This window comes from Paramacrobiotus metropolitanus, unplaced genomic scaffold, assembly GCF_019649055.1.
Source record: "Paramacrobiotus metropolitanus isolate TYO unplaced genomic scaffold, Prichtersi_v1.0 Parri_scaffold0000047, whole genome shotgun sequence".
Taxonomy (NCBI): Eukaryota; Metazoa; Tardigrada; class Eutardigrada; order Parachela; family Macrobiotidae; genus Paramacrobiotus; species Paramacrobiotus metropolitanus.
Window position 1 is genome coordinate 131,229 of NW_026570267.1, and position 11,545 is coordinate 142,773.

The 11,545-nt window shown below is 42.5% G+C and overlaps 3 protein-coding genes across 4 annotated transcripts; 2 read left to right on the top strand and 1 right to left on the bottom strand.

Moving 5' to 3' along the window:
- The first annotated feature begins 284 nt into the window (after positions 1-284).
- LOC129591633 (uncharacterized) lies at positions 285-3,673 on the top strand. Of its 2 annotated transcripts, XM_055487370.1 has the most exons (3): positions 285-1,491; positions 2,342-2,422; positions 2,924-3,673. In XM_055487370.1, the coding sequence occupies exons 1-3, from the start codon at positions 672-674 to the stop codon at positions 3,019-3,021; spliced, it is 999 nt and encodes a 332-aa protein (XP_055343345.1). In that variant the 5' UTR covers positions 285-671; the 3' UTR covers positions 3,022-3,673. The 2 variants fall into 2 exon arrangements, with proteins under 2 accessions (XP_055343345.1, XP_055343344.1); XM_055487369.1 differs by lacking the exons at positions 2,342-2,422; positions 2,924-3,673 and adding an exon at positions 1,632-1,991.
- A 3,061-nt stretch (positions 3,674-6,734) lies between these two features.
- On the top strand, positions 6,735-9,604 carry LOC129591632 (angiotensin-converting enzyme-like). Its single transcript, XM_055487368.1, is given in 12 exon segments — positions 6,735-6,913; positions 7,043-7,319; positions 7,401-7,451; positions 7,534-7,551; positions 7,922-7,992; positions 8,052-8,147; positions 8,301-8,445; positions 8,505-8,603; positions 8,850-8,881; positions 8,884-8,971; positions 9,169-9,335; positions 9,398-9,604. Coding segments are annotated over 12 exon segments (1,149 nt in total). The 5' UTR covers positions 6,735-6,828; the 3' UTR covers positions 9,418-9,604.
- A 63-nt stretch (positions 9,605-9,667) lies between these two features.
- Positions 9,668-11,496, bottom strand: LOC129591636 (protein Dr1-like). The gene is given in 2 exon segments (XM_055487372.1): positions 9,668-10,306; positions 10,309-11,496. Coding segments are annotated over 2 exon segments (492 nt in total). The 5' UTR covers positions 10,583-11,496; the 3' UTR covers positions 9,668-10,088.
- Between the last annotated feature and the right edge of the window lie 49 nt (positions 11,497-11,545).

The following is an 11,545-nucleotide window of genomic DNA, read 5'->3' on the forward strand; positions in this document are numbered from 1 at the left end:
TTTGTGAAATAAAATTGTGACAATATGAAAACTACGCTATTACTCTTAATTAGCAGTAAAAATAACAGAGACTATCTGTAGTGCAACGTGCATATAATTGATTCGTGTAAAATTCTGCTAAGACCTCCAAAAAATCATTACCACAGCGTTTAAAAATTGCAATTCAGAGCTTGCGACAGCACCGTTTTCGCTGTGTGATCGGTTCGTGTCGTTTGTGGTTGTCATATGACCGGAAGTGGACTATCGCGTACACATTCAGGCAATTAAAAATCGCTGCCGACAAATCTTTGCCATTAATTTTCAGTTATCGATATCAGCCATTATATTTAGCTACTGTACGTACAGCTGGCTAACTTTTCGCATATGCATTTTAACATTACGTACGGTGTATCGGCCAGACTGATAAACTTCGCCCATGATTAATGCACTTATATTAAATTACGGTATTTTAGCTTATTATTTCAATTTTTTTATAATTTCACTTATTATTCCATTATTTAATTTTTATATTTTGAAAAACACTCTAGTCTATGGGAGTAAGTGAGCATTCCCATTCATAAAATTATTCCGCCACTCGCGGCGTGGCTTATTAAGAAGGAAGCGCCTCGCAGTTGCTGAGCGAATGGTGTGAATTTCGAACTCGATCATTTGTTGACAACCCCAGCTGCAAGATGGACTCATCAATAATTCCCTTACATATTTTTCACTATATAAAAACATTTCTGTGTCTCCTGCTGATTATCTCAAACATCAGCCACTTTACTTTTGCCGCAATTGCGCTAAATGGCCGGATAAACGCCCGCCCCTACGACGGTTTCCAGTTCCTGGAGCCCGCGCTGATCCCCACGGGGAATTATATTTCCCTATCAGGCATTATGCCGTCCATCGTATCCAATAGTACATCGTCATTACCCAACAGCCCCGCACAGGATGAGCTGATTACCACCATCCTAAACGTGCTGGATGGCCTGCTAACGAGCCCCGCATCCAGCAGTAAACCAATCAGTGCACGGCGTCGTCGTCGTCGTCGCGCCGCCGGCATAATTCCCAGCAGCAGCAGCGGCATTCGCCCGCTAACCACGATCCGCATCCCCATGGGAATTTTCATCTCCGACCAATCAAGCGATGTACAGCACGATGCGTTGTTGCAGCAGCCGGGTGCGAGTAAGGCGCGTCTCACCAGCGGACTGAGCAGGGTGATACAGCGGCTGCGCCAGTCAGCCGATAGTGGCGGTCGACAGCGCGGCACATTTAATTATGCCCGCACATTCAACGGACTGGCGCCCGTTGAGCCGGTGTACATCCCCCGTGGCTATTTTATCCCACTGACCCCCCTGCTGTCCGGCAAGCAGGAATTGCCGCCCACGGAAGCATCACGGCCCTTCGCTGGGATTCAGCCGCTGACTCTCACGCAGTTAGCCGGTGGGATTTTTATTCCGCATAGGATGCCGGCACTACCCAATGATATTCCTTCACAAATTGTTCCGCCAGGTACTTCGTCTTACTGAATTTATGCATAATAGTCTAGCTTGCTTGCGCTTGCTGGCACTCTTTTAAACAAACTGCTATTAATGTTTTTACCACGCAGATAAAAAATCAACAGATAATTAGTTAAAAATAATACTTTGTAGAAAGCAAACCAGGGACAAACATTTCTCAGCCGAGTTGGCCGTCTACGCAAACCGACGCACCGATTATTCTTCCGCCACCCAAGCCGATAAATTCTGGGAAACGCAGACGACTATACCGCCGGAAGTACCGGCAACGGCAACCCCGCTTATCACCACCGTCGTCACCACTCCCACCAACGTTCCCATCAGCAGTCTCATCACCAGTCCCACAACTACCGTAATGGTTACCAATGCCACTTCGACGGTTGTTCAAACGTCCCCATCAGCGGTTACCTTGTTGACCGATTCCACGACGATCAGTACCACGGTCACGACAAGTACTGTTACTGCCGGCACAACCCCGGTTGCCACAGTTACCAGCGCTACCAGTATAGTTACCACTGCCACGCCTACTGTTCCTACCACAAGCTCGAATTCATCGACCATGGCATCACTGCCGCCCGTGTTCAATGGCCCACCAACCCCTCCACCCAGTATAGTGGCAAAACCACCATCTAATGGCCTCCCGGCTGATGTTCTTTTTTAAGATTTTACCTTGAACATTGTTACTGGTTTCGATTTGACTTTGCTTTGCTCAATTTCGCTTTTTCTGCTATGCTTCTGCTTCGCTTGTTGTCTGTTTTAATTATCTTAATTATTACAAATACACTCGTATACAGTACAGATTAAACTAATGTAATATTTTATGGTTGCGATGCTGCGTTCACTAGGCTCGGAAGTCTTTCCAGAATTTCCAGCCGATGCCGGTGATCTGTTCGGAGAGGAGGATATAGAGCATCTACTTAACAATGGTAATAACTAGTACAAGTACACCGAGCTCCTACTGAGCCAGTATTAATGAATTTTAATTTTTGTCCAAAAGCTATCAGTATGTTTCCACACACTGTATTTGTAAAACATTTGTACGAGCTGAAAATGCGCAATACACGCAGTTTGCAGAAGGTTACTTAATTAAAAATAACTAAAATAAAATTATTCTAGTTTTTTGTACTGTACTTTAAGCGTAGACACTCTGTATTTGCTGTAAAGTTATTCTGTGTAAGAAACAATTAGAAATATCGATCAACTAACACGCGTTGCTCTAACAGTTAATTGTAAAACGTGGGGAGCGTTTACAGTTACAACAAGTACTGTCATGATCATAATTATTAGAATGATAGTACACAAAAGTAAACAAAGGCACGAAACCACATTTAAACAAATGATGCAGTAACTAATTAACAGTTAAGTTAAAAGTTAATTCGAATAGCCAATCGACATATATAGGTTGCGCAGAATTTGTTACGAATTAGGTGGCCATTCGGCCGAAAATATCGATGAACCTGTACCGACACTGCCCCTTTCGATGACCTCGACGAGACAACAACGTCGACCAGGAGAACAACCGTAAAATCAACTTTTTCTAAACAGGAAACAGTTGTCACAACGTCCACATTACGAACTACCAGAGCATCCCTGACATGGGCATCTTCTAAGAGTCCCTCGTCACTGAGCACAACGAACAGTAAAGCATCACAGTCGCAGAATACACAGAAAACTTCCAGTACTACGCCCAGTCAGCCGGATGACACTAGCGCCGACGACATCCTCGATTTTGATCCACAACATGCGCAGTCGACAACAAGTGGCACGACCGAGGACACACCACCACCACCGCCTGACCCCGACGATTTATCGCAGAGTACAACAATAACACCGGCGGAGTCGGTTAATTTAAGCGTTCTGTTGCCGCCAGGACTGCAGACACGCACACGATCCGGTGTTGTCTATTTACAAATCCCACCGAAAGAAGCGGTTGCTGACGCCTAAATCTGTGGATAATTTTGTAAAGCTGCAACTGTAATTTGCGATCGGACGCCCTAGTTTTTTTTTCTACAGGAGCACGTAGACACTGTTTTAATTTTATGTACATTTTATGTACTGTTTTAATTTTATGTATATTGAGTGAACATGTTTTTCGTTTTGGATTGGATTCGTCACAATTAACACGTTTCTTGCCGGTTATTAGACCACGGACACTCGGGCACAATAACTGTCCAGAATCTTTTTACAACTGCTACTTTGATAGCTGGGGAATAAAAACAATGTCATAATTATGTGCATGAGCAGTCCCAGTTATAGTGCATCGATTAAGACCATGCTCAACAAAGTGACTACTGTATCTGTAAACAGATTGCAGAGGTGTTGCTCCATACGCAACGCGCGATCTTGTCTATAAAAAAATTAAAGAAAGTACAGAATCGACGGAGATGTACAAAATTAGAAAATAAGAAATTTTGAGAGATGCGTTTGCGCGAACAAAAATAAAGACAAACGCTATTTACTGTTTTGTCAGGGAGTTTCGAGTAGGACATCGATCGGGAAGGTCGTTTCACTCTTATGGTTAATTTATATGAATAATTAATGCACAACACTCTAAACTGTCGATCACTTGTCAGCAGTTTTTGAGAACAGTTAAACTGCTTACGGTGACGATACGAAAGCCATGCTTAGATTTCGATGATCACCCAAAAAAAATTAAAAACTGCTGAAGCACGGGTAAAGGTGACTGCTGTTACCGTTAACTTCCGTTCAACACCAAATCCTACTCGAGTAGAGTATTGCACGTACCCAAAATCGCGAGCAAAACAAACATGACCACCAGTTAATGAGCGCAGATTACAGACAGCCTCCCATAGTAGGTTGCCATTATGATGCATATAACACATTTTGTGGTTATCCTACACTTAATCGTTAGTAATTTCTCTTCCTGCTCTATTATAAAATTTATAAAATTAACCAGAGAGGACGCTCCGCATGGCGATAACCAGCCCCATCTGCCAACCGATGTCACCACGCCACCACTGGAACCAGTGCTCCTTCCGCCAGGTACTTTTATCGCTCAGTCCTTTCTGGACCCGAACGCCACGGAAGCCGATCAAACCAACGACATTGCAGCATTATTAGCGGAAGCGCTGGGTCAGGCGCTGCACGATGGGCATGAAATGCGCAGAAAAAGGCAAGCCACGGAACCAAGCACCACCAGTACAGCGACTACACCGCCACCGCCACCACCCGTGGATGCTGGTAACGTGCTAGCGCTGTACGGTATTAAGCCGCTGACCGCCGTCACCACGCCCATGGGGATATTTATCGCTGACGCCCAGCCCACCTCCCCAACCCGACAGAGAACGGATCTCCGGCGAAGGATGTTTGCGAAATTCCAGAAAATCTTCTCGTCTTTGAAAGTCTACCGAAAAGCGGATGGCCATAAGCTGTTTCGATTCGGTGAAGTGTTCGAGACCCTGACGCCGTTGAAAGCGGTTTATATCCCCAAAGGGCATCTCATCCCGCTGTCGAAGATCCCCGGGACTACCGGGTCGACGGTGTTACCACCGAGTCTGCATCCTTTTGCTGGGATTACACCGTTGACTATCCTCAGGATACCAGCGGGAGTATTCATACCGCATCCGGTCAGCAGCCTACCCGATATACCGCCTAATGTGTTACCGCCATTAGCCACAACGGTCGCATCAACTGCCGGTACAATTAGATTAACATTTCTAGAATCATACTGTATAAGATCGTTACATAATTTCAAAATAAATTTGTGCACCGAATTTTTGGATACAAAGGTCCAGAGGCCAGACTGTGAGATTTTCGTACTTAAAAGTTATTTAAATTTATTATATCTGCGTTCAGTAATTACCGACTTTCCATGGCAGCATCGCAAACAACTCCTACTTCTGCAACCATTGTCACAAGTGCCACCGTCAACGATGGACCAACCGTACCGCCACCGGCACCCACTACACCGATGTAATGTTTAACGATGCACACATGCATTAGCAGCTCAAGTTTCTGTTCTAGAGAAACTCGGAAAACAACTTGCAGCTACAGTACAATTATGGAAGTATGCTTTCTAGTACAAAGTTAATTATATACTTGTATGTTGCTTTCTCGTAGGCCAAGAGAGGAACCGACAGCATCGACGTCCCCCGTAACGACTTTGTTACCGCTACCGCCCGAGTAAACAATTATAACCATTACCGAAAATTTAGTCAGTGCTATGTTTTCAGCTTTCTATCAATTCAATTTAATACTTCAACTGCATTAGAGAGGTGGAAAAAGCATTCAAACAGTGGGTGGACACTGAGTACACTCCGTCAGCAGAAGCCGCATTATCGCAGTACCATCAAGCAAAATGGAATTTCGAAACCAACTTATCGGATCAGACAAAAGCAGCACTGGTAGGCTAAAAAAATCATGTACGACCATAATACCAAATCGAAATTTTCTATACACATTTTCTGTATTGAATATTATTTTGTGCCTTAATGCAACTGATTGCAAAATGTGTGTAATTAAAACTGGAAACTTTAAAAAATGTGTATTTGTACAATAATGCCCTAAACTTACTGATGTTATTGTTCACGTTTTCTAAAGGTCAACTCCACAATGTCTGTGGCAAAATTCCAAAAGACGGTCACCGGTGCCCTTTTACGATTCCCCGTAGATTCAGTCAAGGATCCGATGTTAAATCGTCTACATCGAAAACTGAGCAAAAGTGGGGACTCTCTCTTGGATAGTGTGAAATATCGTCAACTACAAATTTTTAAAGCGGATATGACTAAAACGTATGCAACAGCCAAAGTGTGTGCCGACACGTGCGTGGCGGCGGATAATCTTGATGGATGTCCCAAAGAAAATCAGTTGTCGTTGCATTTGGATCTGTCTAACACAATGGCGGCATCGCGAAATTCCACCGTGTTATCCCATTTATGGAAATCCTGGAGAGACGCTACCGGGAAAACTAACAGAAATTCGTTTATACGATATGTCCAACTAAAAAAGCGAAGCGGCGAAACTTGACGGTAACTCGAGAAGGCTCAAAACGACAGAAACACACAGTACCGGTTTAACCTTTACGTTTCGAGGTATAAACTGCATAACTGCTATCTCTGTCTGTATCGCAGTATTACAAAACTAGCTAAAATTAGCATCTGTCTCTTTAGCGATGCGCATAATTTTTTACCATTTATTTACAAAAAAGTCGTGCAGCCTGCAATCTTGTGTATGCTGCTTCTAGGTTACAAATCAGTGGGAGCATCATGGCGTGAAACATTTGCGGACGTCGAAAATAATTATACGGATAAAAATTTTCTGGAAGACATCCGTGATCTTCTTAAAGAAGTATTCCCACTGTACCAGCAATTGCATGCGTATGTTCGCCGAAAACTTATTAACAAATATCCAGAAAGCGGAATCGAAAGCAAACGGTCCAATTCCTGCACACTTACTCGGTAATTTAATTCATTGTGTATGCAGCAAGGTGCTACTTGCTACTTGGTGGTTATGTGTTTTGACTGCTTACTATAATTTGAGCGGCAGAGCGTACAGTATATATGCCGTAATATACCGGTGACTTTTAGGACACATCCATGGATTCGATTGGTCTGCACTGAATGACTTCGCTAAACCGTATCCCCAAAAGCTTCCGACTGACGAACTGAACATTGATGCGCAGTTTACAGGAAAACAATGGTCCACGGAGAAGATGTACAAAACCGCTGAGAAATTTTACACCGATCTGGGTTTGGAACCGCTACCCGAGTCGTTATGGAAAGATTCCGTGTTTGTTAAATCAACCGATAAGGAAATGGTCTGTGATTATTCTTCGTTTGATTTCCACGACAAATCTACGTTTCGGTAAAACCTTTGCAAAAATATTCGTATACAGTGAATGAATGGGATCAACTGAATTATTATTTTTCCGCTCATTTATCGTAGTGTCAAAGCGTGCGCCAACACAACGCTGAAAGACCTGGTGGCTATTCATCGGTGAGTTTCAATCCCCGTGTGTTATTAATAAAATGTTTTCAGTAAAATTTGCACAGAATTTACTGCATGTTTCCTGTTTCAGTGAAATGGGACGCCTTCAGTAAGAGATTGCGAATATCCAAATATACAAGTTTTTAATTTCAAAGTAGGTATTCTAATTCGACGAAGTTTATCCGATATTCCACGGGAATTCTTCAGTTTTGCTCTTGTTTTTTACTGGTCATTTACGAAAGCCAGTATAAAATTAGTTCAAGTCACAATTTTTAAGAATGCATACCTAACCGTAAGCATTAAAAAATCATGCTTGCCTTATACGCGTATAGTAAGTGCATTACTCCTGAGCACGTTAATTGCTAACTGATGTCATTAATATTAGTTCACCCCCACAGAGCTAGCCGCTTTAACAATTTGCGGCATTAATATTAATGTGGCATGCATGAATTTTATAACTTAAAACATTTTAACGACAGTTACGCTTTGGCCTACCGAAACCAACACGTACCGTTCCGTAGCGGAGCACATACAGGACTTTTCGAAGCCGGTAAAATATACTCTTTCACAGGCGTGTGTTGCATTTGAATTAAATTTGCAAATCTACAGTTGGCGCATCAATTTCGTTGAATGCCAGGACGCCAAAACATTTAGTGAAAATCGGTCTGCTGAGCGAGGAACAAGCCGGCAGGCTTAGTGATCCGCGTGAGTGTATACGACTAATACGAGTAACGAAAATTTGTTAATTATAAAAAATGAAATAAACGAACTAGCTCGAATACGATAGAAAATTTACTAAAATGTGAGTTGTATTCGTATTTCATCCCGAATATAAGTTAACCAAGAAGCTTATTTCAGTGGGACTTCTGAACTTTCTGTTTTCTACGGCACTGGACACCATTGCCTATTTGCCGTTCGCCTACGTAGTCGACAAATACCGTTACGATGTTTTTGACGGAAGGATTACGATGAATGATTTAAATACCAAGTGGTGGAGCAATGTGTGAGTGCGACAATAAATAAGCAAAATATCTTCCCTATCGAATGTTACTTTTTTGTTAGAATAAAATTTCAAGGATTATGTTCGACCGAGCCCAGAACGGAAGACGATTTTGATCCCGGGGCGCTTTATGAAATCAACTCCGATACTCCATACATTCGGTAAAACAACTCGGATGCTCCGATCCGCTTCTCTAGCTGACACTCCCGGTCTACGAAGACTTTCCAAAATATCAATAAATTACTAAAATTATTTCGTTATGATGCTGTGCAAACTACAAACAGAGTGTTAACAGTTTTGCTTTTTATGTTAAAAATAAGACTAATGTATATTGTATGATGTATGAATGCTCATGACTGGGATTGTAGGCGCATAACACTTGCTGCATCAAGTACTGTTTCCTGCAGAAATTTCGTTAGCACTATCCTGCAATTCCAAATTCAAAAGCGTTGTGCGGAATTGCTGGTCAAACAAAAAATCCTTACGAGTGTGATATCGACGGATCAAAAGAAGCTGGAAAAATTCTGCAGTAAGTTTATGCATGTTTGTCTTACAGTCGAGTCTGTATCTATATATAATGCGTATGTGTTTATGTTTATCAGTATTGACAGCCTTAAAAATTTGGTTTAATAAACAAGTGCATACCGAAAATAATAATTGAATACCGGAAATAGACCTACATATTATTATCACTATTACTTCTATTTAAAACCAATTTTTCAACAGAGAAACGATGTCGCTCGGATCTTCAACGCCATGGCAGACGGTAATGCAAAAGTTAACCGGAACAGTAAAGCTGGACGCAGCACCGCTTCTTGATTATTTCCAACGGTTACACGAATGGCTGGAAAGGGACAACACACAGCACAACGTTTTCGTGGGATGGGAAGAAAGTAATATTTCTCAAACAGACAACCACGGTCAACTTTCTCACTGATTTTTATTCTACTCGTAGACATCATATGTGGAAAGTAAAGCGCTCGGAACCACCTTTTCTCCTGTTTTATTACCACGGGTGAAGAATAATTACGAAATCATGAATACTGTCACACCCGAAAATTACCGAAACAGTTGTTATGATTAATTAATTTATGAGGTGTCCATGTTCGTGTGTTGTGTAACTGAGCGGGGAAGTTCGGCAATCAAAATAAATAAGAGAAATACTCGCCACGTTTACGGTTGATGAAAACAAAACATGATAATTATCAAACACACAAAACTAAACTGAATTTTACTAAACTTTCGTTTTGGCTTTCAACCCTATGAAACACATCGCTTTGATCTCGTTTATGGATGCGAATTGGGCACTAGATTTGACACAAGACGAAACATATGTCATAGTTATAACTAATGCATGCAGAATAAAAAAGCGACAATTTAAACCATAACTGAGAACTCAAACTTTTCGAAAGTGCATGAAAACAACAACATGCACTTAACGATGGACGGTAGCCAATTAGCATTCACCCATTACTGCTGCAGAAGCCAAAAATCAAGGATCCAAATTTATCTATCCCAACAGCTAAAAAAATTTCAAAATCGAAAATTATTCAGTACACCACACAAACTCTAAAAAACGACTTCCGCTGCACCGTTTCCCGTTGCTTGGACTTGCTTCCACAGTCGTGTTACATAATTCTCAAGCACTAATAATCGCTATCACTATCTGCCTGCGCGGTAGAAAGACTCGGCCCGGACATGGACATTTGTTCCTGAATCTTCAGCCATTCCTGATGATCGGCCTCCTGCTGTTCCTGTCGTGCTTTGGCGAATAAGGCCTGCTGCATGCGCAGCAGTTCATCCTCCGGAATGCCCAGCTTCTCCAGTTTCGTACTGCATTTACGCCGTTTGGCCTGCACTTCTTGCAGTCCTGCATCACGGACTCGGCATCCTGACGGTACTCAGGGAAGCCCAGGGAATCCAGGGCTTCCATCACGTGCTCGGGGGTGATGGTCTTGCGCTGCTGTTTTTCGCAGATCTCGTTGGCCTCCGACGCCACCAGATGGATGAATTCCGTGCAGCATGCGGAGATGAGCTCACGGGTTTCCGCGGATACGCGCAGATTAGGCAGCACCTCTTTGATCAGCTTATTCAAGGCAGCACGGGGAATCGCGGGCTGGTCATCTTCGCTGTCGGACATATTAGGGAATCGATGGTGGATAGTTAGAAAGGAAATCTGAGGTTGCTGGTCGTCAGTATTGGCATCCACTCCATGCAATTATGAATTTTACAATCCCAAAACAGCGCAGGAAAACATTGCAGATGCGCCTTCACATATACATACTTTGGGCCAACAATAAAATTACAAATTTAATATGGATACCCAGAAAGTATTAATTTAAAATCTTCCAATTCTCCTTCGAAAATCAGTTAGAAGAGGAGCGAACGAGGAATGCAAGAATGAATGTTGTTATTCTTTGTGCTTTCTGCTTTCAGCTGATTTTGACATAATCGACACTTAGTAATTGGATGAACGAATTCAAACGCTGGTGCCCGTATATCCGAGCACTGCAGCTCATCGGCACTCATGCTGAACGGGTACTGTACATTTCTTCGTTTTTAAGAAATTGTAAATTCTTATGCAGCTATCGTGGTTTTATGTGTACAGGAAGCCACCATCAAAGGACCCCTGCAGCCCGGTAAATCTGTGTTACGTCGTACGAAATGATTCTCCGAGAGAAAACCGCATTGAAAAAGATACACTTCCGCTATTTAATTATCGATGAAGCACATCGCATCGCATTTCTCAGCACAGTGGTAACGCAGATGCGGCAAAATCTCGAACTAAAAAAACGCAGCAATGCATCATCACCAGATGTGTACGCACAACAAGCCTGCGGTTTTGTCAAAGCGCATATCAAGAAAAACTTGCATGACAAATGTAGTCTGGCGGATTTGGTGCGAAAACTGCGAGAGATCGTATAGAAGCAAGAAAAAGACTTTGGAGGCAGCGATTATTGGGAATTTCGAACTGAAACTGATTCCTCAGTATGGTTCACTGTTTTGCAATGAGAAGGATTTGTAATTTTGTACAGATCCGGAATGCCGGTATCGGAGAGGCGTGCGGTATTGAAGGGAATTCTCAATTCACACGCAAACTTTG